The sequence below is a fragment of the Cicer arietinum genome, chromosome 3 (genome assembly GCF_000331145.2).
Source record: "Cicer arietinum cultivar CDC Frontier isolate Library 1 chromosome 3, Cicar.CDCFrontier_v2.0, whole genome shotgun sequence".
Taxonomy (NCBI): Eukaryota; Viridiplantae; Streptophyta; class Magnoliopsida; order Fabales; family Fabaceae; genus Cicer; species Cicer arietinum.
The window spans coordinates 61,839,874-61,866,582 of NC_021162.2; the positions used below are offsets into that span (position 1 = coordinate 61,839,874).

A 26,709-nucleotide genomic window follows, 5' to 3' on the forward strand; every position below is an offset into this window, starting at 1 on the left:
GAAAGAGGGATGAAGGGCGTGCACACTTTGAAAGAATTGCAAATATGGAGGAGCCTGAAGATCCTACTAGCAAAGGCTATTATTTTGATGGGTTGCTGCTGCTTGCCAGGTACAGCCTAGGTTAAATACCTTAATGTTGTGTTGAAACATTCCTCTTCTGACACAGTTATTTCCATTTTGCTCATGTGATTGGGTTGGATTTCTTGGGTTTACAGCACTCTATATGATGCTGGTCAAAAGGCTGAAGCTGCAAAATATCTGCGTCCTGTTGTTGCTTTTAATCCTGCTTATAAGAAATTCTTGGAACAGTGTGAGCAAGATGAAGATTTTGCGAGTGATCTTGCCCGTAGCAGGAGAGAACTCTGATTTCAGTTAATTTACTGATGTCTATATTTTTTGTATTCTATATCTAATCAGTGTAGTTTTCCCTTTCATTTCTTGTTCGCTTTACGGTTATTTATTTATATAGATAATAATATATTTTCTTGTAAAATATTAATAACTCTGCCGGAATATATGATATAAAATATATTTAAAGGATCACAACGTATATATATGACTCTCATTACATTAATTTTTCTAACAACTTTTTTGTTTTAACTAGGTAACAAGTTAAAGGTAGTGTTTATGCTCCGTAAAACTCGGGAGTTTAGGTAAAATTATGGAGTCCACAAAGACTTGACTCATGCACTCGTAAGTGAAACATATATGATATTTTGGGGAAATGTATTGAATTCTTTTAATTTGACACATTTTCATGATTGAACCTTAAGAAAAATATATCTATGATCTTTTAAGTTTAGTTTAATTTCTGGTTAGTATCAATGTTCACCTTCTCCCTGTTTATCATACCATTTCCCACTTAGTTTCTTTGAACAACCAAATAAAACTCACCTTGAAACCCAGAAGAAAAAAAAAACAAAAACAAAACCAACAATTAGTTTGTGCAACATCAATAATTTCATCTGATTCTTCGCCAGTTTCTTCATCATTTTCTTTCATTATATCTGTTTTGTCCAATTTATCATCTTCATTCAACACTATCTTCTTCCTCTCTACTTCATCTTTAAGAAATTTAAAATTCAAAATTTGTAATTTTAGTAGAAAAATTCAACTTAAACCATGTGTATTGAGAAAAAATAATCCAAAACAATAACTTAATTTGAATTAATTACATCATTTGAAAATGGTGATATATATATATATATATAACATGCATGAATAATAGAGTAAGATGTAAATTAATCAGCAAAGGTTATATATACAGAGATAAATGTAATAACAATTCTCTCTTGGTTGCATAACTAGTGGTATAATATTTACAAAGAAAAAACTCTTAAAATAAATATTTTACTGAGTAAAAAAAATGTATTTCATCTTATTTTTAATGTAACATTCATTTATTTCAATTATAATAAATATTATATACATTGCTCTTAAATCATTATTATTTATTCACATTTACAATAATACGCTCCTTTGTTAAAGTCATATATATATATATATATAGAGTTTGGACTAATTAATAAAAAAATAAAATAAAAATATTATCATTCACTTTTTAAAATAATAATATAGAACTTGTTAATTATGTTCATATAAATTATTTTTGCAATCTTTAAAAAGAACGAAAGAGTTTAAAATTTATAAAAAATATGTTGTACATTGATCAATCATCTCTTATATATGTTAGTTTTATTATTAAGAATTGTATTAATTTTAATGTTTATTTTTATATTTTAAAATTTTTATACGTTAGACGTAAAATCAAATTATTCATTATTTAATTAAATATATTATTTATAAACCATATTATATATAAATTGAAGAGAATCCGTTTATCTATGCAATCATGACTTTTGTTTTATTGTCGAGACTTTTATTAACGAAATCATACAGATAAAAAAACAAAATTAAGAAACACGTAGAATTAATTGAGTCAAAGAAAACATCTAGAATTAAGATGTACAAGAAAAATAAGACGTAGAATGAATTAATGTGGTGGTACCATTAGAAATAAGCAAAAGGCCATATAATAATTTAGAAAAGCGTAATGTTCCGGACCAACCTGTGTTGTGACTGCTTTGTAAAAAAAGCAGAAACGAATACAAAACACACACGCAAAACAAAGTTACACAAAAACCAGCTACAACAGCAAAAACAACAACTCATAATTCAATTCTTTTCTTTATCTATCACCACTGCTTCAACGCTAAGGAACTCTCAAACACACAAAAACAAAAACAAAACAAAACAAAAACAAAAACAAAAACTAACGTTATTTGCTTTGGTTTTGTTGTCTACCAACAAATCCATCAAACAAGATCAACCCCATTTCATCTCATGTATTCAAAAACCCAAATCTAACTTCAAGTTACAATCTTTCCCTTTCTTTGTCAACTGGGTACCTCTCAAAATTTCAATGACTTGTCCCTCAAATTCAATCACCTACAATGGCACCTTTTGTGCTTGCACACCAGGGCATGTTCTTGACCTTGTGGCAAACACTTGTAACCTCTTTGATGCTAATTCAAATATCACAACAGATTCCGGTGTTGATTACTATGCACTTAGCATCCCAGAGACACTCCCTGGCTTTGATACAATCAAGAAGTTTACACAGTCACAAGCTGTGTTTTTGGAGGCTACACTTGTTATGCTTCTTTCTTGGCTTTTCTTTTGCTTCTTTCTTAGGTTTATGAGCCTTGGTGATGGCCGTGGTGTTTGGTTTCAGCTTAGATGGTTTGTTAGTCGCTTGGATATTTGCTTTGCTACTAGACATTGGTTGGTTAGTATTTTGTTTTGTTACAATCAAACTGTAGAATTTAGTTGCAGTTAATTCTGCTTTATCAGTTAAATTAGTTGGTGTTTAGTTAAGTTAGTTTATACTAGTATGTATTAGATGTAAGTAAGGATGAGCTCATTGATTGATTCCTATTTTGATTAGTTACCAATTATATTAAATACATTGTTCCATATGGTATATAGTTCCATTCTTTGATTTGATGAAATATGATCATTGTTTAGCTTTATGCCCCCTACCCCAAATTTAAGATTTTACTTTACTAACCTTGCAATCTTTTTTTGCTTTAGTTTCATTTTTTGGATATAAAGTAGTGACTTGTTTGTATAAACAACTTAATTAATTTTTTCAAGCAAAAGTGCTTATCACGTAAGTTTTTATGTTAAAGTGACACTATTTCTATAACAAAAGATAAAAATAAAGTCAAATTATTTTCATATAAGCTATAAGTTGTTTTCATAAACTATCCTAAAGAGTTTATAGAAATATGCTGAAATGAAAACAACTTATGAACATGTCATTAGTTGTCTCCAAGCAGTCTCACAAGTGTTTATTCCAATATATAAGCTCAAATAAGTCAATCCAAACAGACCTTGGGTCATGTTATGGTTGTTTTGTTATTGGTGGTTTGATTTCCTGGTTATTAGTAGGTCCTTAACCTTTTTGGTGTCACTATGGCTACAATGGATGCATATTGTTTAGTGTTATTAGCTACTATCCTTTTCAAGTCATTCTATTTACCCAAGGAGCATGAAGCAATAAACTCAATTGCACATTGTTATTAACTGTATCATTATGCGTTAAAATTGCATTATTGAGCACCATTTTTTTTTCCCTCTCTTGTAGGATGATCAAAAAGTGGTAACCAAACGCAAAACTGAACTTGGTGGAGCTTTCTCCATAGCAAGTTGGATACTATTTATCGGTTTGTTTGCCGCGTGAGTCTCTGATGCCTTGTCACAAAATCTTAAAGAGATTTATTATTTTTTCCTTATTACACTTCGATTTTGGTTTATCACAAATCATTATTTTTTTATTCAACTTTCCATCAGGTTGCTATACCAGATCATATCAAAGAGATCAATTGAGGTTCATAATGTAAGAGCAACAAATGGACCAGAATTAACCTCATTTTTCAATGACATGGAGTTCAATATAACAACTATATCTAGTATGAGCTGTGCAAATCTACGCGATCTCGGTAATTTAGTTACCGGTAATCCAGGCTTTATTGATGAAAGAGTTGTTTCTCTGTCAACTTTAGCGAACTACTCATGTCACAATTCAAGCAAGGGACCAACGATAGCAGTCAAGTGTAAAAATTGCAAGCTCATCTCTGATAACATGTACATTTCATGGCAGTTTGTTGATCTCCCAAATAATCCTGCCACTGCAGTTGGTTACGAATTCCATCTCGCTTCAATGGATAGTGCTAAAAAACACGTGAGTTTTGTTAATGGAACGCTAAAAAATGGAAGCGCTTTTGATGATAGGCCAGTAACATTCAGAGGGAGGCAATCGAATATTTTGAAATTCAACTTGTTTCCTCGAATATACCATAATTTACATGACCTAAAGCTCATTCAGCCTTTATTTCACGAGTTCCTCCCGGGTTCAATTTTTCGCGATACAAATCAACTTCGAACATCTCTTGAAAATTCTGTTGATGGACTAGTTAACACCACGTTGTATATCAATTTTCTCTCTGCTTATGTTGTGGAGGTTGATAAACAAAGTATTTTGGGTCCTGGTAAGCATCTTTCCATGTCTTCTTTTTGCAAGCTATTTTCTACAATAGTTAAATAAGGTTAACCAATTGAGCCATGAGTTTTTGTTCTAAAAATTTGTAATATGTTAACTGTTTTGGAGACTGTTAGAATTAAAATAGATTGTGCCTAACTCAACTACAAAATCTAGCTAGAGACACTATCATATCTTTGCTACCTTTCTGCTCAAATATTCAGTTTTGGTGCACATTGTTGATAACTTAACCCTTTTCTGTTTTATCTGCAGTGAGCTTCCTTGCAGACCTTGGTGGCTTGTATTGCATTAGCATAGGCATCTTTTTCTATCTAATGATACAGGTTTACTTCTTCCTTTCTCGATATTATTCAATTAGGATTCCTGAATAATTTAAACTTTGTTTTATACAATGATTCAATCAATATAGAAGATTTGATAGGAGTTGAGATTTTTATCTTGTATCGAAAGTCTGGGACACAGGCCTATATTTTCGTCACAGATATGCATATTCTTCTCTATTTTCTAACATTTCATCACAGATATTTGATTGCTTATAGCCTGATAGATTCATAGCTTTTTCATACTTATATTCCATATTGTGCTAACCTTGTTTTACAATTCTAGTGTGAATACAGGATAAAGAAGCTCAGAAATGAGGATAGTGTTTTGCGGTCAATTAGAAATCGGCGTAAAGCTCAAGATAATTGGGACAAGGTAATTTCTTTGTTGACTTCTGAAAACATCTTGTATAGTTCACATTAATTTCCTTATGCTCAATAATAGGGTTCTTAGTTATTGATTATATGACTGATATTTCTTCTTTTAACCAGTTGAGGAAATATGTAAAATACACCTATGGTTGTCCTACGATGGATGATGAAAACTATGATAAATCTAAAAAGGAACCTAATTGTGGTGGGTTTAGGTTGCGTTCAGTTCGTGGTAGTGAGTCATCACGTAAGCGAAGGCTGCAGAGCAAAACAAGTTCTATAAATTGGTACACAAAACCGAGTTTACCTGCCAACAAGGTAAAGCTGACACCGTATATGTTCTTTAGTTTTTTTGGTTCACATCATAACTGATAATTGTTCTTCTCATCTCATGTCAAGAACTCTCACATAAGATTACATGTTCCTTATCCCTATGTATATAGTTTAAGATATGTGGTTAGCATGATTTGTTTGTATTTCTAGTAAAATCTATTGTTGGTGACAAACATTTTTTAAATTAAATCTTTCAATGTTTTCTTCCAGTCATTGATAAAAAAACCGCTTGTATCTACAAATGAGTCGAAAATGTATTATGAAAATACGGAAAAGCAGCAGATTGTTGGTTCAAGCAGAGATTCCTCACCGTCTCAACCTCAAGAGTCGTCTATTATTGATGAGAACTTTATTCCACCTCCACCTTCACTAGGTATGTTGATACCACTTCACTAATTATTAGTGTTTATTTTAATTGATAAATTGACCTGCATACTTATTTGGTGATATTGAAATCAATCTCTTTTGATGTAAAATAAGTTTTGTTGAATGTTACTTTGCTGAGCTTCAAAAGTGAAACTGAGATCTTAGATCCACAGTCACACCATCATAAATGCCTTCCACATTTTGTCTTATTAAAGAAAGTGCTGATGACCATATATGACATTGTGATTACAAGTTCCTAAATTGGAAAGTAATATATTTATACCAAACTTGGAAAGAGAATGTTATTTAGCTTGACCTTTGTTGTTTGACACATTTGAGTAAATATATGTAAAAAAAACATCACATGATAAAAATAATGAACATAATATTGTGTTATTAAGTTTTGAAAAATTGTTAGCTAATGTTGCTACTACCTCTCATATAACTTGTATACAAATGTGATGCAGAATGCAAGGGTGGTTCTGAGATGAACATGTCAGATATTCAGAATAATCTCAAAAATTTGTACGAGTATAATGCTATGTTAAGGGACAGATTATTAGCTGCGCAATCTTTGCTTCACTCTTCCTCGTCACATCACTCTTCTCAAGAAAAAGGCAATGGATCTTAGCATTTGAGTCTTCTCATCTAACAGCAGTCCTTATTGACGGACCATTCTATGATTTTTACAAGTGTGGATGTAGCTTTACAGTGAAAGTCAATTCTTGATTGAAAACTGACCAAAGGGAATTAATCATAGTAAAATCCTTGCAATTTGCAAGTGCGAGAATATGCTGCATGGACTTCTTCAAAACCATAGTATTCCTAACCAGATAATCCTGCATTGAAAGCTGTTGTGTGTGGGAATGCATGCTGATCCACATTTTGGTTTTCTCGTGTATTCTTTGATGACATTCTTTGTCACTCCTCTGAAAGTGATTTTCTATGTTTATATGTGTTTCATCAAACCTAGTATAGCCCGGCTAGAGCTTTATTTTGTGTGAAGCAGTGGCACTGAACTTTATTTCGCCGAAATTACTATTGTGAATCGAGAGTTATTCACAATGTAACATAATTTTTGAATTTTATTCTTAGTGTATTTTGTATGTTATGATATGCCGAGTAAGTTTTAATTTTCACTAGAGATAACAGTGTAATTTCTCTAGAAGGGTGATACAATTCCCTTGTACATTGGCACATTAATTGTATTGAATTGATAACATACCCTAAATATTTAAGTGCACAATCTACTTCACATCACGAGGCTTCTACCATTTTAGGAAGCTAAGGTTGCTACCTTGTGATCTGATAGTTACAAACCTCATTCCATGACATGACATTACCCAAAAAAATCCAACTTGTGATCTGATCGTTGCAAATCTCATACCATGACATGACATTACCAAAAAATTCAACCTGAGGCTACAAATCTCATGGCATGGATTTCACGATTTGAATCTATGATCTTGTAGTTGTTATTCAGAACATGACAGTTTTACACAAGCAAGAGAATTGATTAAATGAACAAAGTTTGAAGCAGCACCTACCAGCACTAAAATTGTCTATTCAATGAGATATTCTACTTTTGCATTCAAATGCCAGGATAATTGAAATATAGTACTGTGATATACTCATAAAGAATAGACATTTGTGGACACAAATGTATGTATCATACAAATATATTTGGTCCATTATCCCCAAGCCATGGTATAACTTAGGGAGAATTCCTCATCCCCAACCCATTGCTTCCATCTGTTCATGACCAATTAGGCTTCAAGAGCACATTGCCTTCTCCACCAGTTCCTGCAATTCCCCATTCTTATATGCCTCTGTAAACAAAGTGAGAATAGGACAATTATTTTCTATAAATCAAGTGATGGTAAATAATAATATAGTCTCATCTGATGTTAAAAAGATAATCTTAATAACTGATTCTTATGCAGTCAATAGTAACAGCAGGCAGTAAACATTTGAAAGCTGGAGAACCTACTTGAGAGTAACAACTTTTTGTTTTTCAACTTTTATGAATCAATTACAAGGAAGCAAGGTATGTAAATGTAACCAAAAATATAATACATGTGCAAACCGGCATTTTGCAATAGCTGATAAAAAAACAGTGTCTCTGCCACCAGCATGATAGAACCTGTGTCGGGTTACTTAGATTTGAATCAATTTGGTCATCTTTGGTATTTCTAGTTTTTTTTTTATATCAATCTCAAGATATATGACTCTTTTCCCTTTACTTTCTAGGTTAGGTTCTAACTACTGAATCTTTAATCTCATAAGAATGAGAATGAAAGTATATACAAGCTAAACCTAGTAATAATAATTCCATTAGTTTTAACATGATAATCACTAGTAGTACCAGCCTGATTAGCATATTTCCTAGCTCAAATGTAAAATGTGAAATTCAACAATTCATCATAGCTCTTCCTATTAACTTATTTACAATTACTAATTCGCTATTTCGGTTAGCTCGTGTCCAAAATCCAAATGATTGCATCAGTGAAGCAAACCAAAATAAACAAGCATTAGAAAAACAAGTAACATATGTTAACATTATCACCAAAGCAACATCGAATGATTATTCCAATATTGTAATCAAGGAAGAAGCATAATCATACCAACAGTGATATCACAGCCACCAAAAAACTCTCCATCAATGTAGAGTTGAGGAAAGGTAGGCCAATTGGAATAGTCCTTCAGTCCCTGGCGCAACAAATCATTTTCCAGTATGTTTATCGTTTCGAAAGACGCATTCAAAGACTTCAGTATTTGCACAACTGTGTTTGAGAATCCACACTGTGGAAAGTCCTTGGTACCCTTCATAAACAATACTATTTTGTTCGAAGTAACAACTTTATCCAATGTGGACTTCAATTCAGGAGTCAACGCTGGAACAAACCAAAACCAGAAAGAAAGAAAGTTATAATTTTTTCATGGTAAAAATTTAAAAGGAAAAAAGACATGAAAGAGTTTATGTATAAACAAGTTATAGCATATGCGGTAAGTGTTTATGTATAAACTATTTTCATGACAAAAGATAAAATCAAATCAAATTATTTTCTTATAAGCTATAAGCAGTTTTCATAAGCTATTCTAAAGAGCTTGTGAAAACAACTTTTGGATAGGCATTTATGTATAAGCTATTTTAATAACAAAAGGTAAAATCAAATCAAACTATTTTCGCATAAGTTGCAAGTATTTTTCATAAGTTTTTTCCATAATCTCTAATGAAAATAAGCTAAAAAACAAAATTTGAACATGTCTTAAGTTGTTTCTATAATATCTTACAAATAGAATCACAAATGTAACTGTCACTAAATAAAGTCAAATAAGCTTATCCAAACAACAGACCCTAATCCTATATCTATGAAGTTGTAAGTAGTTAAAAAATTAATAGAATTAGAGGTAAACCCTAAAAGGGGTTGGGGTAAATTGTGAAAAATTGAAGGGTGTAATAATCAAAGGTTATGACTTTATGGTGATTAAGTAAAAACCCATAACATGAAAAAGAGGATAGAAGTACCAGAGCAACGAATTGTGTTGAAAGAGCGTTTGAGTAGTAGTTTAGGGTGGAAATTGAAAGAGGTATTTCGTGTGAGAACAAGAGGTCGTAGAGAGAGTGACGAGGTTGTTGTTGTTCCTGAAAGGTGGGAGTTGAAGCATGATGTTGTTGTTGTTGTTGGGTGCAGGTGTAAGTGCAAAGGGATTGGCTTAACGCAGCAACTGAAAGACATGTTTGTTCAGTTTTGGAGTTCCAATTTTCCACCCACGATCTTCTCTCCACCAAATATAATAATGGGCAAGATACCTTTTTAATTTCATACAATCTATTTTTAATTCCTAATTTTTTTTTGTCAAAAATAAATTTTTAATTTTCTAGATTTAATTTAATTTTCAATTAGATTTTTTATTTTTCATTTGGTCTTAAAATTACATTTATTTGTATCATTAATCTTTAAGGTATATTAAATTATGCACGTAATATTTTAAATTTGAAAGTTTTCTCGAATTACTGTCATAAAATTGTTAAGATTTAATATAAATATTGCAATAAGTTGATTTTGTTCAAACTAAATAAGTTAAAATACATTGATTACGTGGATAAACTATTATTATTTTTTAAGATTATATGCGTGTGAATTGTTATAGAGAAAATACCGTATGTAAGATTTGATGAATATTTAATAAAGTTTCAAATTATCAGAAGTTTTCAATTAAAATAATTGTTGTCAGAATTGAGATAAATGATCAAAAATGCAAACATAATGTAAATTAAAGAACAAATCGAGATAAAATAAACTTAAAGAATTTAAACGTAAATTGAGTTAACTTAAAAAATTAAGTATTTTTTGCCTAATTTTTTTACTATTATGTTTATAGTTAACTGCTTACAATCAAATTTGAATTTAATTCATATGCAACATTAGTATAAATAATTTTTATATTATCATTGAATTGCAACTGTTAAATCATTATAGATATTTGACTTTTACTAAAATTACTTATTACACTTAAATGCATCACAATTAAACTCATAAAATTTATCTACAAATAATTTTTATTTTTTTACAAAACGATTATCTACAAATAATAATATTTTTTCTAACAAAGTTGGTTGTGCAAGTTGAGTTTATAAAGAGGATCTCGATTTGATTATTGCATAACATATTTTTAGCAAGAACCTCATTAAATATCCAAGTGAGGATTAATCTCGTAGCATATTTAAGAAGTCTAAATATTAAATCCAACTATTTGAAAGTGAATTTATCACTTTAAAAAATAAAGTGAATAATATCAACAATTAAATAATAAATCAAAAGTGAATATCGCAAATACATCATAATCAATCACAAGTTTATTACAATTACTATGTGGAACAACTGAGCCAAATACCTCAAGTGATTCCTATCAAAATGTAGAGAACATGCTTTTTAAATTAAAGAAAAAAACTATGAAAATAAACCATTCATGTCAATACTCAAATTTGATGGAACATTTCTTCAAACCAAAGAATTTTAAACAGCTAAATATCAAACCACGGTTTTAACTCCAAACTCGTTCCAATTGAAAATGGATCTTCTTCATCTAAAAAAATAGTCACTTGTAGAGGATCAGATTAGCAAAAAAATAAGAGTGGAAAGAGAGAATGTGATTACAAAATGAAGAGATAATAAACAAAAAAGAATAGTTAAGAAAGGGAGATAGAGATAATTGAATATACAATTAAAAGAAAATTTGGTTTATCCCCTTTTCACAGTGTAAAAGAAATTGGTGTATTTAGAGAATCAAAGAAAATAAGCTATTGATCTTCATCTGTTGAAATCTCAATCCCCATCAATGAAAATTCTTCGCGCAGTAAATCGACATTCTTGAAATGTACACCCTTGATCCCAACTTCAGCAGCTGCCTCCACATTTTTTGGCCTAAGACAATATACAAATCACAAACTCTTTATCTTTAACATAAACTAGTTCAATAGTTTCATAATTACTAAATTCAACTCTGATAATCCACCTCAACTATATTTACACAAAACCATTTATTTATTTTGTTGTAGAAAGATCCAATGTATAGAAAGATAAGAAACCTGTCATCTATGAAAATACAATGTGATGGATCAACTTTAAGATGCCTCACAACTTCCATATAGAATTCAGTATCCGGTTTCCTCTTGCCTGAAACACAATGAAAATGGATCTATAAATAAATTCATGATTTGCATGACAGGATAGTTTGTCCCTCAAATGATAAGTTTTTTGTCCAACTAGAATATAGATAATATCATAATCAAACAAAAAGATGATCAACACAAAAGCCATAGAGGGGGAGCCTAATAGACGGCAGACAGATTATGTATCATACCATGTGTGTACGAACAAAACGTCCAAGATAAATATTTTGATAGCTTTAACTTGTCTTCAATCAACTGGTACCTACAACACAAAATATTCTGTAGAATGCCACGAAAAGTAAAATAGATATCACCATAGAAAATCAACTTTCTTACCATATAGGATAGTTAGTAAAAGCATGCATCTCAAAGTTATTTTTCTTTAAGGCAATAAGCAATTGTTCAACCCCTTCTATGTATGAATATCCATTTTTCATACAAGTTTTAAGGCCTGTCATAGAAATAGAAGAACACATTCAAGTCAGTAGCTATCTCAGGCTTGGAGCACAGGAGAGTGCTTTCATTGAATTTCAATGTTGACAACCAAAATATTGATCTATTTCAATTAGCACATGAAATTGAAAAGTAACATATAACAGATTAACAGGTCAAGGGAGGCTAAAGACAACCATATATATATTGGGAAACGCAGACTTCTTCACAGCACTGTAATTCTAACTTATCTACATTAATCTTAATAGCGACCCAAAACATAATTACAGTTTACGAAGTCTTGCATCAAAACAATTTCACATTTTTTCAAAGACGGTATTGAGTTTTTACAGGAAAATTATGGTGAGTATTGATAGAGCAGGTAATAAAATAGAAATCATTTAAAAAGAAATTAATGCCAGCCCAAAAACTGTCTTGGACTCACAGAAGTTCACTTAAAGATAGGTTTCTGTAAATTCGAACGTCTCATTGAGTAACTGTTCATCGCCATCGCGAGCATTTTAGGGTGACCGTTAATTATAAATCTGCTAAAACTTAAGAAGGGACATAACATTTTTTTAACAAAAGTCACAAGATAGCTAACATGTTTTGTAGGATATATAATATGTAATACTCCAGACAGCATGGGAAAACCACAGCTAATTTGTAACTCCTCCAAACCATCTTCCTCTTTTAGCCAAAATTTCAAAATATGCAAGCAGTAATTCTCAAAAAAAAAAATTGATGCATTATGTTAAATAAGTTATCTGCATATCATAGTTATTCAATTCAACACATAGAAGATTAATACTAAGCAATGTTATCAAATAGCAGTGCAATAAGCCTATAACGTTATAGCATAGCAGAAATCGGACAAATTGTTATTGTTCGGCGATAAGCTATTTAATACAAAATACTTTCAACTAGTGACTATAGTGACATTATAGCTATGTACTGTGGCAGAATTCAAACAAACTGCTATTCTCCACAATTCGTGATTGACAACACCAATACTAAGTGATAAGCTCTATCTAGCAACAAAATCTGAGACAAACCTTCTAAGTCAAAATCCCTTCCATCTTTAAAAAAATTTCTTGCTAGCTCCATCTGAAAGAAAATGATACAAATTGATAAGAAAAGTGCAGTTAAAAGCCGAAACTATCAATCCATTCAATGCGAAGTTCTGAGAAATTAAAAAATCATGAATGAAGATAACAGCAATACAAACATATATAAAAAATGATTGAAAATTTCGTTAATCCCCCAAATGCCCCAATTACAAATTGAATTCACAATTGTAAAAAAGTGTTAACCTTTATACAAAACATGAAAAAGGGTCCCCAAAGTTTGTTGCTTTATAGTTTTACCTCATCAATGAGACCCTTTTCAAATTCAATCCATGAGGTAGGGTTTTTGCAATCTATGAGTTCATTGAAAGACATACCGAAGAAAGCAGGGATGTCTTTGTAGAAAGGGTCACGAACAACTGTGTCCATGATGTCAAATAACAGAATGGGAAGTTTTCTGTTTGATGATGACATGTTTGAGATTATTGATGAATTTGAAAGTGAAGGTTTGAAGTAATTTGTTGGTGTTCTAAGTGGTTTGTTGTGGATTGAGAAAGAGGAAAATGGTACTCCAACACTAGGTAACAACATTTTTCCTATATTTTTCATTGGTTTGTGAATTACTGTAATTTATGGACCCTCTTTGTTGTAAACTGAAGTCCAAAGAGGAACAATTGGGTAATGGCTAATAATATTTTTTTGGTTCATGATATATTATGGAGTCCCACATGGCTTATCTTTTTTTATTTTTTATTTATTTCCAAAAGCTGTTCCACATGGTTTATATATATGCAAATGAAATTGATTATTGTTGAAGTTGTCATTTGTTGACCAAAACATAAATTATCAGTTAATACAGTTTACTGTCTTAGTAAATAATTAACTATTGATTAGTATTTAAAAATTATTATAATTTTTTTAATAATTGACGATATTTTTTGGAAGTAATAATATTTAATTTTTATAGTGATTGATGTTAGTGATTAATAATGTTAGTATTGTTAGTTTTTGTTGTTGTTGATGATCAAACTTACAATTTTCTTATTAGTCAATTCTTTAACTCATTCACTTTAGTCACTAAGTCACTTATATATTTCTTAGAAATAATAGTTTATGATTTTTCTCGATTTTATGAATAAAATTATGCTATCACGTCTTATATTTTCCTTTGATCTAAAGTTATTGTAAGGGGAGACCAAGAGGATAAAATAGAGATACATATGTAGAATTTAAAACATGAGTATTCAACATATTTTTTTGGCCTTCAACGACACTTCATGTTTTATGGATGATTTCAAACTTAAAAATATTTATTTCCTTCAAAATTGACTTTGTTTCTAGCATATCAAATATCTTAACATAAAGACAAGTCAAAACATGTTTCTTCGTTTGAGTCATGATTGATCCGTTATCAAGCCAATGAATGAAATAAATTTGGTAGCTTTAAAATAAACACCCAAAAAAGATTGAAATTAGATATGTTTTGATCAAATGCGTTCCTTAAAAGGGTGGTCTAACATCTTTCTTAGAACATCATATAAGACAAAAAGATTCAAATGTCATTTTTTTTACAATATTTTTTTTTTATTTGGAAGACTATCTTTCAAAATTTATAAAGCTGAGTGAACATGTTTGAAAATAGTTCAAAGTTTTCATACCTTCAACCAAATTTTTTATTGTGCTTATTGACGGAAACCCTATGTACTTTAGCCTCTTATCATCAAGACTGACCCAAGACGTAACGAGACTTAAGGTGATTTTAAATATGAGGCATTTTAGACACAATAATATACTTTAGAATAAAAAATGATTAATTGAATTCTATAATTGATTTTGTACGATATTTATTTTTCAATCGATAGTTAAACTGATTAATTCAATATTTTATTAAGATAATATTAGTTTGAGATAAGATTTTATGATTGTTAGAGTTGAAAATATATGTATATGAGGTCTTTTCATTAAGTACAATTTTTTTTGAAATCTTTTTATTAAGTAAATATTTATTTTATATTCAAAGACTTAAAACTGCTTAATTAGTGATCTTATCATTAGGCTGACGATTCTCATTGTCTAATAACATAATACACTTTTTTATTTTTTTAAAACAAACTTTTTGTGGACATAGGGTTTTGTCACTTAAAGTACAAAAAGATATAGGGTTTTGTCGTTTGTTCTTATATCACTTAAATATCGACAAAAAGATATAATTAATTAACGGCATATTCCAAATTCCATTGTGATGCTGAATAAGTGTTTGATATACGAGGTATTAGTGGTAGCAAGATGAACATCTTATCTTAAACAATCATTTAACATTTTCAAGAGCATCCTAAATTAATCAAGATATACTATCGACTCTTACTACCAAATCAAGCCTTTGATTTTCTTAATCAAACTTCTCCGGTTATCCCCATCAAACTATTGTGCTCACCACCACCTCTATTAACATTCATCCATCCACAAGGAGGAGGCAACTAAAGATGAGGCTTACCAACAAATAAATTGGGATGAACAAATTGTTGACAACCTGTCATCATAAAAATCCAAACAAATTATCTTGTTTGTTTCGACAACATTTTTTGTTACTAAAAAATATCACATTCGTTAATTCAAATTATAATATAAATTCAAAAAATTCTTTTAAGAATAGTTGAAATGGTTTCACTTATCATAAATCTATTACTATTCAAACACATTAGCTAGGTAATGTTTCATATATATTGGTTACTATATAGATATTCCAATATTAATTAAGATACCATTCAACTAAATTTTTATAAATCAATGGAAGACCAACCTAATATATTAAATTTCTTATAAAATCAACAAACAACTCACAATTTAAACAATATGCCTATAAATATGATAAAATTGAAGTATACGAACTATTCATGCCTCTAAATCTGTAAAACAAAAGTCATTAAAAATTTGTAATAGATTAAAGGTATTTTATCAATGTGAACCAGATGAACATCAAACCAAGACGATAACACAAAAAAAAAAGCGTTATATTAAGTCGACAAACAAAACAACATCACACTTAAACAATAAAATTACAGAAAAATACGAAATAAAAATTAAATACGAATGAAAATTATTTATTTAAGGAAAATAGAGAAAAAACCAACTAAAAATGGTGATCTGAATAAAAAAATATATTAAATCATTTATTTCTAATAGATGAAAAATAAACTTATTTAAAAAATCTAAAATTTTATTTTGGGAGCAGCAGTTAATACTTTAATCTTCCAAATTGTACTTATATAGAATGTACCGACCCATGTATTAGTCTCAAATATAATCTAATTTTACTTATATAAAAATGTCTATCATCTAATAATACCTATCAATTAATATAAATTCTATTCTTCAATGACTACTTTTTATCGTTAAACGAATAATTATATTTACTAAATTATTTTTTATAGATTAAACTAAATTTATTAATAATTATAAAATTATTTATTCATAAAATCTAGCTTAACTTAAAATATCATATTTGTATTTTGTTCCTGTGTAAACGAGAAAAATAAAAAATAAAAAATTTTAGAAAAAAGAAAAGGAATTAAAGAAGAGAAAGATCGATGGAGTGAGTCCCTGTCACTTCTGAGGCCGCCAAGCCATCTTCTCAGAAACTGCATTCCTTTCTTCTCAAAATCACCGACCACCCTTTTCAAAACTCTTCACTCTCTTCTTTCCCATATCAATCTCATGTTTTCCTTTTCAACCACCCTATAGCTTTTCCCTTTCAATTCCCCCAAAACCATGGTTTCCCTCTCAACCAACCCTTTCTTTTACCTCACTTCACAAACTCCTTCCCTTTCTACTACATTTCATCTCCATCACAACAACGCCAATCCATTCTATCACATTAAACGCATTAATAAGGATCACAGAAATGTTGTCTGTGCTTGCATCGCTCCTCCAAGAAACTTCAACGCTCAAGATTCCTCCGCCATTCAATTCAATGTAACACAAATATATTATTTTCATCTTATTTCGTATTACACTTCAACAAGTTCATTCCTTTTTGCTTTCCCACCTTTTGTTTTCCTCTTTTTTGTTTATTTTTTCATGTGGGGTTTGTAAGTAACTCAGTTTGATTTTCTGGGCACTGCCAAATTTTATTCTTTTTTGTTTGGTTTTTTTCTTTGTGACATCAATTGTATTGCTACTTGCTAGGGTTCATCAAAATCAGAACAATTAAGCACAGTGCGGGATCATGAGGATGATTCCGACGTTCTTATTGAGTGTAGAGATGTCTACAAGTCTTTTGGGGAAAAGAAAATCTTAAATGGTGTCAGCTTCAAGGTGATCGATTATATGATTGTTCTTACTTATCTTTTGGTCTTTTGATTTAACTCTTATTTGTAATTCCATTGATTGTGATACTTAGGAGGATGCGTTTGGATAGATAACTTAGTTAAGTACTTATTCATTAGTTAGTTGGTTGTCGTATAAGAGTTTATGTATAAGCTATTTCTAAGATTGAAGAGGTGACGGCTATCAACTCTGCATAAACTGAAAAGAGCTTACAGATATATCACAAATTATTTTCACAAGTTAGTTTAGAAAACCCCCATACCCAAGTGTTTTCTGTAGCACTATAGGGTAGCAGAAATTGTTATTGTTATGCGATTAGCTATACAAAATGTTGTCAAATAGCAGTTATAGTAGTACTATAACACTCTTGAATAGCGAAATTTGAACAAACCACTATTTTTCGCAGTCGGTGGTTGACACACTAGTGCTTTATCAAAAACCAATTTTTTCATAAATGAAGTTATTGGGAAAAAGTTGGAGGAGGCCTTGCTGATTGCGAGCTTACTAAAATATTTCCACCTTTTTTTACATTATGAATAGATCAGGCATGGTGAAGCTGTTGGAATAATTGGCCCCTCTGGAACTGGCAAATCTACAATTTTGAAGATTATTGCAGGACTTCTTGCTCCGGACAAGGTAAGTGCCAGATTTGGGCATGTCATTTTTATTCAATAATAATTGACCTTACCTCTTGAGTGTTACCCCTTTTCTATTGATCAGGGAGAAGTTTATATCCGAGGTAGAAAGAGAGGTGGTTTGATAAGCGATGATGAGATATCTGGTCTTCGGATTGGATTAGTAAGTTTCAGAGTTATCTTTGACATGCATATTCTTAAGTGCTATTACTTTGTCAGCTTTAATTTAATTTATTTATCTGTAAACAGGTGTTCCAAAGTGCGGCACTATTTGATTCTTTGACTGTTCGCGAAAATGTTGGTTTCCTCTTGTAAGACGCAGGCTTAATCTTGACTTTGAAATTTCACTTCCTTTTTAAGATTGTTGTGTAAAGGGTGATATAAGTTGTGTATTTAATAGATTTCTGTCTTCTTCAATCCTTTTCTTTTTTGTTTCTGACCTTGTTATTGTTCAGGTACGAACACTCGAGCATGCCTGAGGAACAGATATTGGAGCTTGTCAAGGAAACCTTGGCTGCAGTTGGTTTGAAGGTATACTTCATATACGTGCAATACTTGGTTCATCCAGTAACATCTGGCAGTGAATACTTCATCAAAGAGTAGAAAAAATAGTATATGTTTTCCTTCTGCCATTGAAAAATTAGTTTCATATAGATACAGCTGGAGTGGTTAATTTGCACTATGCTTTGCACATTTTAGTTTTACAGTCATTTTGTTTTATATGTATAGAATAACTCCTTATCCACCATTTTTACAGGGAGTTGAGGATCGACTTCCTTCCGAGTTATCAGGTGGAATGAAAAAGCGAGTTGCTTTAGCTCGATCTATTATTTATGACACCACACAGGATTCAATAGAACCAGAGGTATGTTAACTTCTGAAATTTCTCCTTTCATATTCTTATGTGTCCAATCCTCCCTCTGATTATCAACTACTTAATGCCATTTCGCGTGGTTCTGAATTAATGTTTAAAATGCCTACACAAGGCAGGGTTGTCTTTTGTTAGTACTTTTATTTGCTTTAGATGAGTTTCATTTATAAATTCAAGCAGTGTTATTTGTTTATTACATGAATTAATTTTGTTTTTTTTTTAATACAATTATCTTCAATTTTTAGTTTGTGTTAGCAGAACCCCAGTTAGGTTGGTTAGTTTATTGTAAATTACTGTTGTAATAGCTAGTTTGTTAGGTAGTTAGAGAGGGAATGACAGAGCATATATAATAGAAAAGAAAAAATAGTGAGAAGTCTTTTGTTTTAGGGTTAAAATTGAGAGGTAAATTATGGGTATCTCCAATGCATGAGAGGAAGGAAGGTGTTGGAAGTTCTGCCATAATTACGGTGTGCCCCTAGCCACCTTAAATGGGGAATTGGTGTTGCCTTCATTGTAGTCTGCAACACTTTCATTGTGTTGCGTGAGGTGCTGGGTTTACTCTGACATTGCCTAGAGATATGGCCTAAGCAGTGCTTTTAAAGCTTGAACAGTTCTCACATACAACTTACAAGCCAGTTTAGTAATAGTTGAGATAGATCCAACCCAAATTGTAAGATGGTATCAAAGCATGTCCCTTATCTGTTGTTGGGCTACTCACATTGTCCGCGCTGACAGTTCATTGGGTCTAGGTGTGAGGAGGCCGTTGGCAATTTCGCCTAAATTGCGGTCTGCCCCTAGCCGCCTTGATTGCAGCATTTGGGTTGCCTTGATTGCAGCCTCCAACACTTTCATCGTACTGGGTGTGAGAGCCTGTCTAACAGCCTGACTTCTTCACTGAGTTCAAACATGACCATGGTTATGGTATCCCAGCCCCCCGTGGTCAAGTTTGAACCCGGTGGAGGAGTCAGTCCTCATCTTACAAGTAGGGTTGAGTTACGACCAACCCAAAGTATAAGAGAAAGAACAGAGTAGAGTCTTTGGTTTTAGAGGGGAATTCTGGGTATCTCCAATACTTGAGAGGCAAGATAGTCATCTTAACAATTGTGTACTATTGGGTCTCAGTTCTGTATTTCATTGATACTGTATAGAAGGAAGTTTCTATCATAAAGGTGCTGTTTTTCTGGACCATTATCTATTAATTTGACTTTCATAAGGAATAAATGCGACTGTAGTTAGACAGTGATGTTGGCTTTGGTTATATTTACTGTATAGAGTAAAAAGAAAGTGAAATTCTATAGCTGAGGGTTCTTTGTGCTTTTATTGTATGAAAAGATTCAATTGATAGTATGCAACAACGCAAGCCATGGAATCTTATTTCTGCTGTTGTTACTTTTAATATAAAATCATCTTCCCTCAACCACATGTAGTTCTTGTGGTTAATTTTTGCGGGGAAACATCTTATACATCTATTGCAGTTGATGTTATTGCCTATATCTGCAAGTCCACAATTTTACTATTTATTCATCAGTGCCATTGCCAATGATTACATTAAGGAGAAAACGGACATATTTGTGTATAATGCAAAAAGTAGGGATCATTTTATGTGAAGAATTCCCTCTTTGCGCATATCCTCTTCCTAGTTATTATTTGTTCATAAAACTAGACTCAATGGCTTTCAGTTATTTTATGGCAGCACTAAATTTTCCAACTTCTCAGATACTTCCTGTCACTGATGTGACTTTTACTGTTATTTAATCAACATGCAACTTCCTCCTTCATTTTCCTTTCTCTTTTTCATGTCCCTAAAAATATTAACAGAATTTTACACTTATGTATAGGTGCTCTTGTATGACGAACCAACAGCTGGACTTGATCCTATCGCATCTACCGTTGTTGAGGATCTGATTCGCTCTGTGCACATAAAAGGGCGAGATGCTCTTGGAAAACCTGGGAATATAACATCTTATGTGGTAGTTACTCACCAACATAGTACCATTAAAAGAGCCATTGATAGGTAAGAGATTCACATGATGGTTGAACATCTTCTTGGTAGTTGGTACACCTGAACCCTCTAAATTTGCCCACAATTTATGTACCTTAATTTGAAAATATATTGCATAAGTACAGGTTGTTGTTTTTACACAAGGGAAAGCTTGTTTGGGAAGGAATGACTCATGAATTTACTGTTTCAACAAATCCAATTGTTCAGCAGGTTTAAAGGGCGAGATGCTCTTGGAAAACCTGGGAATATAACATCTTATGTGGTAGTTACTCACCAACATAGTACCATTAAAAGAGCCATTGATAGGTAAGAGATTCACATGATGGTTGAACATCTTCTTGGTAGTTGGTACACCTGAACCCTCTAAATTTGCCCACAATTTATGTACCTTAATTTGAAAATATATTGCATAAGTACAGGTTGTTGTTTTTACACAAGGGAAAGCTTGTTTGGGAAGGAATGACTCATGAATTTACTGTTTCAACAAATCCAATTGTTCAGCATGTTTATTTTGCTTCATCAGTTACTGACAATATAATGAGTTTGTTTCAGTTCTTTAATTGCAAAATTTCACTTTCTTTAACATGTAGAGAAATGTTCACATAAAAGAAAACACTCACACACTTGAAGAATGAAATATTAAAAGAATCTTGTTACAAGTTTTTTTAATAACAACTTATTGTTTAAATTGAAATTAGCTTTTGCCTTTCAAAATTTTCAAATGCCTTCTCAGTTAACTCCCCATAACTGTTTATGAGGATTTTTCTGTATGCGAAGAACCTTAAATTTATTTTAATTGAGAAACTGTCATATGCTAAAAACTAATCCAAAATGGGCCGAATTTGTTTTCGATATTGTTATTTGCATACATGGCTGCAAAACATTCTGGATTAAAACAAACTTTCCTGAATTTTAGATTATAAAGTATAAACTTATGACTGATAACTGAAATGTTTTTTTTTGTTGTTGTTGTTGCTGTGGCAGTTTGCATCCGGAAGCCTAGATGGTCCTATCAAATATTAGAAAAGTATTGTGGTTGTAAACGATGTATTGTTATTGTTTATATCTTGGCTTCTATTGAGTTGCAAATAGGAACGGGAATGGATGTAGCTTTCAAATAACAACATATGAGATGAGCAATAAATTGGTTCAACAAGGGATTAAGGGGTTTTGGTATAGAATTTGGCATTCATGGTTGAATTGGAAGCTTGAGAAGGACATGTTACTGGTTGTTGCGGGACTTGACTCATTGGCTACAGCATATTGCATGCACACCACAAGTACCCTGCGGAAGTGAGTGGAAGAGATTGATAGAACCCATTGTATTAACATTATTTGTTCTATATACGGAGTACTTTATGTGCTAAATTAAATTACATGCTATTTTTTGTAACACAGTTCAATATAATCAATAAGTCTGCTTCATGGTTTTTGATATTTTGCCTTGCAACCAACTAATTGAGCTTCTGTCTGATTTTATTTATATTTGTTCTTTATTTTGCTGAAAATTTCACACTCCCAGATCATCTCTTCATCGCTTTCATTCATATACTCATTCACTGTTCTAGCATGGTTAATGCATTAAATTGAAAGGTTCAATAACTATACATTTTTTTTTAATCTCTGTTGAGCATGCTAAGGTGTATAAAATATCTCTATGATCAAAGATGGGATGTGGTTAAACAATTTTACAAATTTGAAGTTATTTTCCTAAATTATTTATTTATTATAATAAAGTTACAAGTTTATAATAGAAGAGGATCTTAATAAAATGTCAACAACACAGCTTATAGGCATAAAGATATATCATATGCTATTATCACGAATTCCCCTAAATTCTTACACAAATCCTAATGTCTAGAGATAAACTCAAATACGCCATAAATAAAAATTCTTTTGCACATTGTAAGTTCACTGGTTCTTCTTCGTAAGGGAAGAAAGTATTGTGAGAATATCATTTCAAATCATAGTAAAAATAAAACTATATTTGTCAGTACATACCAGACTACCACATTTATCTTGTCTGCACTTACAACTGTTCCCTAAACTTGATCAATTTGCTGTCAAATGCAAAACTAAACTAAAGGGAAACTTTGGTTCCCCACAACCAAGATAGAATCATACATGTTCTATAAACATGAACATGCTAATAAATCTGCAAATTGATGACCAAGATCAAAATTTCACAATAACTACACTAGATACAAAGGCATGTTTCCTGCTAAGTCTCCACTGATTATAAATAACATGGTATGTGAATGAATGTGATAATGTGCATTGTAAAGTTGAGCGACCAAGTTCTACCAAAGAAGAACAACCAACTGAAAGACGTAGGACTTGTCTTTTCTCGGATAAAATTTTCACCATAACCATCCATTCTTTCCCAACCGAGCGATGCAGGATTAGTCTTTACAGTTACACTCTATTCGAAGTCACAAATGTTTAAACTGGTATCATGACATTTGGTTGTGTCATTTATGAGACACAGGATGTCTGTGTTCACTTGAAAGTTGAAACAAGAAGGCAGCTACCAAATTACAAAGTGGAATTTACAGGAGAAAGATTGTCCTAATGAAATGCATTAAATCAAGCTTTTGTCCGGAGAATGTACTTTCTTGCCCGGGAAGAACAAAATAGAACAACAACGCCAAAATCAAAACTAACAAAGGCACTTATAAAGAAAATCCCCACAGATATTGGTCCATCCATCTTATCTTCCCCAAAATAACTGCCTTGCTTTGATGGAATCCTTCCATCATCACATGTTCCACTCAAAGATTCCAAGCATAAATCCGGATTTCCAGCAAATGCACCAGGAAATCTTCCATACCCTTGCTTCTGAGGAACATACCCCGAGAAACAATTATAAGACAGATTCAAGATGGTTAGATCTTGAAGCGTCGAAATGTTTCCCGGGATATGTCCCGACAGGGAATTATGCGACAGGTCTATGGCTTTCAAACTTTGCATTTTCTGCAAACCAGGAAGCTGTCCATTGAGAAAATTGTATGACAAATTCAGATATTGTAGGCCAGCTAGGCCAAATAAACCCCTTGGAATCTCCCCATGCAGCAAGTTATTGGATAGATCGATTCCGAACATCGACGAAAGATCATACGTAAAACTAAGTTGATTGTTATCAGAAACAACTACTGAAACTCTTGGTTCAACCTTTCTTTCTTCAACCAAAAGCTCTTTAACAGTAACATTCCTTGTGTTAAATACTAAGCTACCCTTCAAATTAATATCAGGTATAAATCCAGAAAACTTGTTGTGCGACAAATCCAATGTTTCTATAGCTTGAAATGTGAACAACCAACTAGGCAAGGTTCCATCGAATTTGTTTCGAGCAAGAGAAAGATACCTGAGGTTTATCCATTTGGTTATTGCATCATTTAAAGATCCAGAAAGGTCATTGGAACTAAAATCTACAATCTCCAAAGATTTACATCCAGCCAAAGTGAGTGGAATAGCCCCAGAAAACCTATTGTTGCTTATATCTAGTATCCTCAAGATATCCAACGCGTCAAACTCCGGTTGAATTACACCCGAAAGGTTGTTGTTATTAAGTATTAGAGCATACAACTGAAAGCACCCAACAATGCTGAATGGAATGGTACCGGACAAAGAGTTGTGTGAGAGATCAATGACTTGAAGATATGTCAAATTTCCAATTCTAGCAGGAATTTCTCCTGAAAGAAGATTGTGTGAAAGGAACAAGGCCTGCAAGCTTTTCAACTCGGTAATTTTCAATGGAATTTCACCAGAGAATTGATTATAAGAAAGGTCAAGAAAAACAAGGCCAAGTTTCTCAGTGGTCTCTGCAATTTTATTTGGAATTGGACCAGATAAATCATTATTACTCAAGTCCAAAACAACAAGTTTCTCTGAGAAAACAAGCCTAGGATATATTCTATACTTCAACTGGTTCCTTGAAAGGTTCAAATGAGTCAAACTTTGAAAAGAAGCAATACAAGCAGGTAATCCCCCAACAATAGAATTGTTGGACAAATTCAACACAGTTAAAGACTGAACAGAAGCTGCAAAGCAAGGCAAAGTACCTGTAAACTGATTAGAAGCAAGGTTGAGAAAAACCAAATTCTGATGAAAATCATCAAGATTTCCATTCAAGAGATTGTTTTCAAGGTTCAAATACTTAAGAGACTTCGAGTAAAGCAAGCTTTCAGGTATACCACCACTAAATGAACACAAACCAAGATGGATTCTTTCAAGATTTGCAGAGAAGTTACCTATCCAAAAAGGAAGTGAACCTCCCAAAAATGGATTCTCATTCAAAACAAGCTCAGTGAGATGATTAAGCCTCATGAAAGAATCTGGTATTCCACCATGAAACCTGTTGTGACTAAGATCAATAACTCTAAGGTTAAGTAAGTTCCCAAAACAAACAGGTAGAGTGCATGTGAAACTGTTCTGAGACAAAACCACCTTGTTGAGATACAAAAGGTTACAAAAGTTAGGGTGGATTTGTCCTGACAAGTTCATAGAAGTTAGGTTGATGGAAATCACTCTACCAGTAGTATTGTCACAAGTGATTCCATTCCATGAAGTACAATTGGAGCCAACCCAGTTGGATAAACTTTGGCTAGGGTCATGCAGCAATGATTTGAACCATAAAAGAGATGTTTTGTCTTGTGGGTTAATATCAATTGAGTGAGAAAGGGTTGAAAATAGAATAATAAGGTAAAGGAGAGTGAGTGAATGCATAAAATGTTGGAGGGGCATGGTAAAGGTGAGATTTTTTAGGAAGAGTTTGAAGATGCAAAAGAGGAACTTGAGGATTTTTTTTTTTTTGTTGAAGATTACAATGAATACATGAGGGGGAAAAACACAAAGGAAGAGAGGACAAAAGAGAAAGAGGAAGAACAACAATAACAACTTACATTGGTGTTTCTTTCTTAGGTTGGTGGTGTGTGTCACAGTGATGATAAAGTGGCTTTGGAGTGCTTTCTTCCCTCTCTTTACTTTCTTTTTTGTATTCCTTTTTCTTTTTGTTGCCAATCTCTTCCCTTTTCCTTTTAAAACTTACGCCAACTTTAATTTACTATATACTTTAACTAAGTTAAGTAACTTATTTGTATTTGTATGTAATTGAAAATATGAATAAAGACATATATAACTAACAAAAGTGTTATAATTTTTCTACATTAATTTTTTTCTTTTACATTTTTTTTTTATCTCACTCTCTCTCTCTTACAATATCATTATCACCTATCTATTTTAACTATCTTTCATATCTTATTGCATATATTCCTATTCCAGTAATTTGATGTGGGTGAAGCAAATGTGACGTTTGCTATGGGCTGTATGTAGTCCTTACTTTTTCTCCTTACCCCACATAATTTTTTCACTTATTTATCTATAAATTGTAAAATAACAGAAAATGGTGTACAATACTAGTACACAAAATGATCGATAAACGCTTGCCACAATGTGATTTTAGTTCCGCAGCCGCTACTATACTTCTTTTGTTGCTAATACAAACAAACTTTTTTTGTTTTACTGTATGATTGACTAAATTATAATGATTTATCGTAATTAAAATGAAACATTAACTTAATCACCAATTTAAATAAACATCTAAACATATTATCTATCTAAACATCATGTCAATCAATATTGCTAGGTGATATAACTCCAACTTAATTGATTTATCTAATTTTTGTTGTGTATTCAACTTCTATCAAATGATCTCAATTTGTTATGGTATGAGTTATTTTATTCAA

The 26,709-nt window shown here is 31.8% G+C and overlaps 6 protein-coding genes across 7 annotated transcripts in view; 3 read left to right on the forward strand and 3 right to left on the reverse strand.

Moving 5' to 3' along the window:
- LOC101502312 (ALBINO3-like protein 2, chloroplastic) overlaps positions 1-550 on the forward strand; it is a 12,566-nt gene extending 12,016 nt beyond the window's left edge. The window contains exons 13-14 of the mRNA XM_012713724.3: positions 1-109; positions 216-550. Coding sequence (XP_012569178.1) covers positions 1-109; positions 216-366 — 260 coding nt within the window. The 3' untranslated portion in view covers positions 367-550. The remainder of the gene's footprint in view (positions 110-215) is intronic.
- A 1,516-nt stretch (positions 551-2,066) lies between these two features.
- Positions 2,067-7,066, forward strand: LOC101502623 (uncharacterized). Its single transcript, XM_004492764.4, has 8 exons — positions 2,067-2,788; positions 3,650-3,741; positions 3,856-4,553; positions 4,817-4,887; positions 5,171-5,260; positions 5,377-5,574; positions 5,800-5,962; positions 6,423-7,066. Exons 1-8 carry the CDS (start codon positions 2,423-2,425, stop codon positions 6,584-6,586), a joined length of 1,842 nt encoding a protein of 613 aa, XP_004492821.3. The 5' UTR covers positions 2,067-2,422; the 3' UTR covers positions 6,587-7,066.
- Positions 7,067-7,454: 388 nt separating this feature from the next.
- On the reverse strand, positions 7,455-9,727 carry GRX3 (glutaredoxin 3). Its single transcript, NM_001365278.1, has 3 exons — positions 9,485-9,727; positions 8,580-8,849; positions 7,455-7,784 (listed from the first exon to the last, which is right to left on the reverse strand). Exons 1-3 carry the CDS (start codon positions 9,693-9,695, stop codon positions 7,729-7,731), a joined length of 537 nt encoding a protein of 178 aa, NP_001352207.1. The 5' UTR covers positions 9,696-9,727; the 3' UTR covers positions 7,455-7,728.
- A 1,292-nt stretch (positions 9,728-11,019) lies between these two features.
- LOC101503272 (flavin mononucleotide hydrolase 1, chloroplatic) lies at positions 11,020-13,817 on the reverse strand. The gene is made up of 6 exons (XM_004492766.4): positions 13,432-13,817; positions 13,120-13,171; positions 11,969-12,083; positions 11,824-11,894; positions 11,549-11,636; positions 11,020-11,384 (listed from the first exon to the last, which is right to left on the reverse strand). Exons 1-6 carry the CDS (start codon positions 13,738-13,740, stop codon positions 11,261-11,263), a joined length of 759 nt encoding a protein of 252 aa, XP_004492823.1. The 5' UTR covers positions 13,741-13,817; the 3' UTR covers positions 11,020-11,260.
- A 2,916-nt stretch (positions 13,818-16,733) lies between these two features.
- LOC101503594 (protein TRIGALACTOSYLDIACYLGLYCEROL 3, chloroplastic) lies at positions 16,734-22,402 on the forward strand. 2 transcript variants are annotated; one of them, XR_003472003.2, is made up of 11 exons: positions 16,734-17,103; positions 17,317-17,445; positions 17,998-18,093; positions 18,178-18,255; positions 18,342-18,403; positions 18,548-18,623; positions 18,850-18,957; positions 20,802-20,977; positions 21,091-21,271; positions 21,385-21,469; positions 21,950-22,090. XR_003472003.2 is itself a non-coding variant. In XM_004492767.3 (10 exons), exons 1-10 carry the CDS (start codon positions 16,900-16,902, stop codon positions 21,986-21,988), a joined length of 1,053 nt encoding a protein of 350 aa, XP_004492824.1. In that variant the 5' UTR covers positions 16,734-16,899; the 3' UTR covers positions 21,989-22,402. The 2 variants fall into 2 exon arrangements, 1 of the variants encoding a protein (XP_004492824.1); XM_004492767.3 differs by lacking the exon at positions 21,385-21,469 and having other exon boundaries at positions 21,091-21,175; positions 21,950-22,402.
- Positions 22,403-22,893: 491 nt separating this feature from the next.
- On the reverse strand, positions 22,894-25,852 carry LOC101504135 (receptor-like protein CLAVATA2). The gene has a single exon (XM_004492769.4). The coding sequence runs from the start codon at positions 25,706-25,708 to the stop codon at positions 23,552-23,554; it is 2,157 nt and encodes a 718-aa protein (XP_004492826.1). The 5' UTR covers positions 25,709-25,852; the 3' UTR covers positions 22,894-23,551.
- Between the last annotated feature and the right edge of the window lie 857 nt (positions 25,853-26,709).

What these genes read in the sequence shown, in the direction of transcription:
- LOC101502623 (XM_004492764.4), top strand. Translation starts at nt 2,423, where the DNA reads ATGACTTGTCCCTCAAATTCAATCACCTACAATGGCACCTTTTGTGCT. An exon ending in TTGCTACTAGACATTGGTTG is followed by an intron (nt 2,789 to 3,649) that starts GTTAGTATTTTG and finishes CCTCTCTTGTAG; the next exon opens with GATGATCAAAAAGTGGTAAC. An exon ending in TTTATCGGTTTGTTTGCCGC is followed by an intron (nt 3,742 to 3,855) that starts GTGAGTCTCTGA and finishes ACTTTCCATCAG; the next exon opens with GTTGCTATACCAGATCATAT.
- GRX3 (NM_001365278.1), bottom strand. Translation starts at nt 9,695, where the DNA reads ATGTCTTTCAGTTGCTGCGTTAAGCCAATCCCTTTGCACTTACACCTG. An exon ending in CAACACAATTCGTTGCTCTG is followed by an intron (nt 8,850 to 9,484) that starts GTACTTCTATCC and finishes GGTTTGTTCCAG; the next exon opens with CGTTGACTCCTGAATTGAAG. An exon ending in TGGCTGTGATATCACTGTTG is followed by an intron (nt 7,785 to 8,579) that starts GTATGATTATGC and finishes CTTTGTTTACAG; the next exon opens with AGGCATATAAGAATGGGGAA.
- LOC101503272 (XM_004492766.4), bottom strand. Translation starts at nt 13,740, where the DNA reads ATGAAAAATATAGGAAAAATGTTGTTACCTAGTGTTGGAGTACCATTT. An exon ending in AAGGGATTTTGACTTAGAAG is followed by an intron (nt 12,084 to 13,119) that starts GTTTGTCTCAGA and finishes TTTCTATGACAG; the next exon opens with GCCTTAAAACTTGTATGAAA. An exon ending in TTTACTAACTATCCTATATG is followed by an intron (nt 11,895 to 11,968) that starts GTAAGAAAGTTG and finishes TTTGTGTTGTAG; the next exon opens with GTACCAGTTGATTGAAGACA.
- LOC101503594 (XM_004492767.3), top strand. Translation starts at nt 16,900, where the DNA reads ATGGTTTCCCTCTCAACCAACCCTTTCTTTTACCTCACTTCACAAACT. An exon ending in AGGATTCAATAGAACCAGAG is followed by an intron (nt 18,958 to 20,801) that starts GTATGTTAACTT and finishes ACTTATGTATAG; the next exon opens with GTGCTCTTGTATGACGAACC. An exon ending in CAAATCCAATTGTTCAGCAG is followed by an intron (nt 21,176 to 21,949) that starts GTTTAAAGGGCG and finishes TTGCTGTGGCAG; the next exon opens with TTTGCATCCGGAAGCCTAGA.
- LOC101504135 (XM_004492769.4), bottom strand. Translation starts at nt 25,708, where the DNA reads ATGCCCCTCCAACATTTTATGCATTCACTCACTCTCCTTTACCTTATT.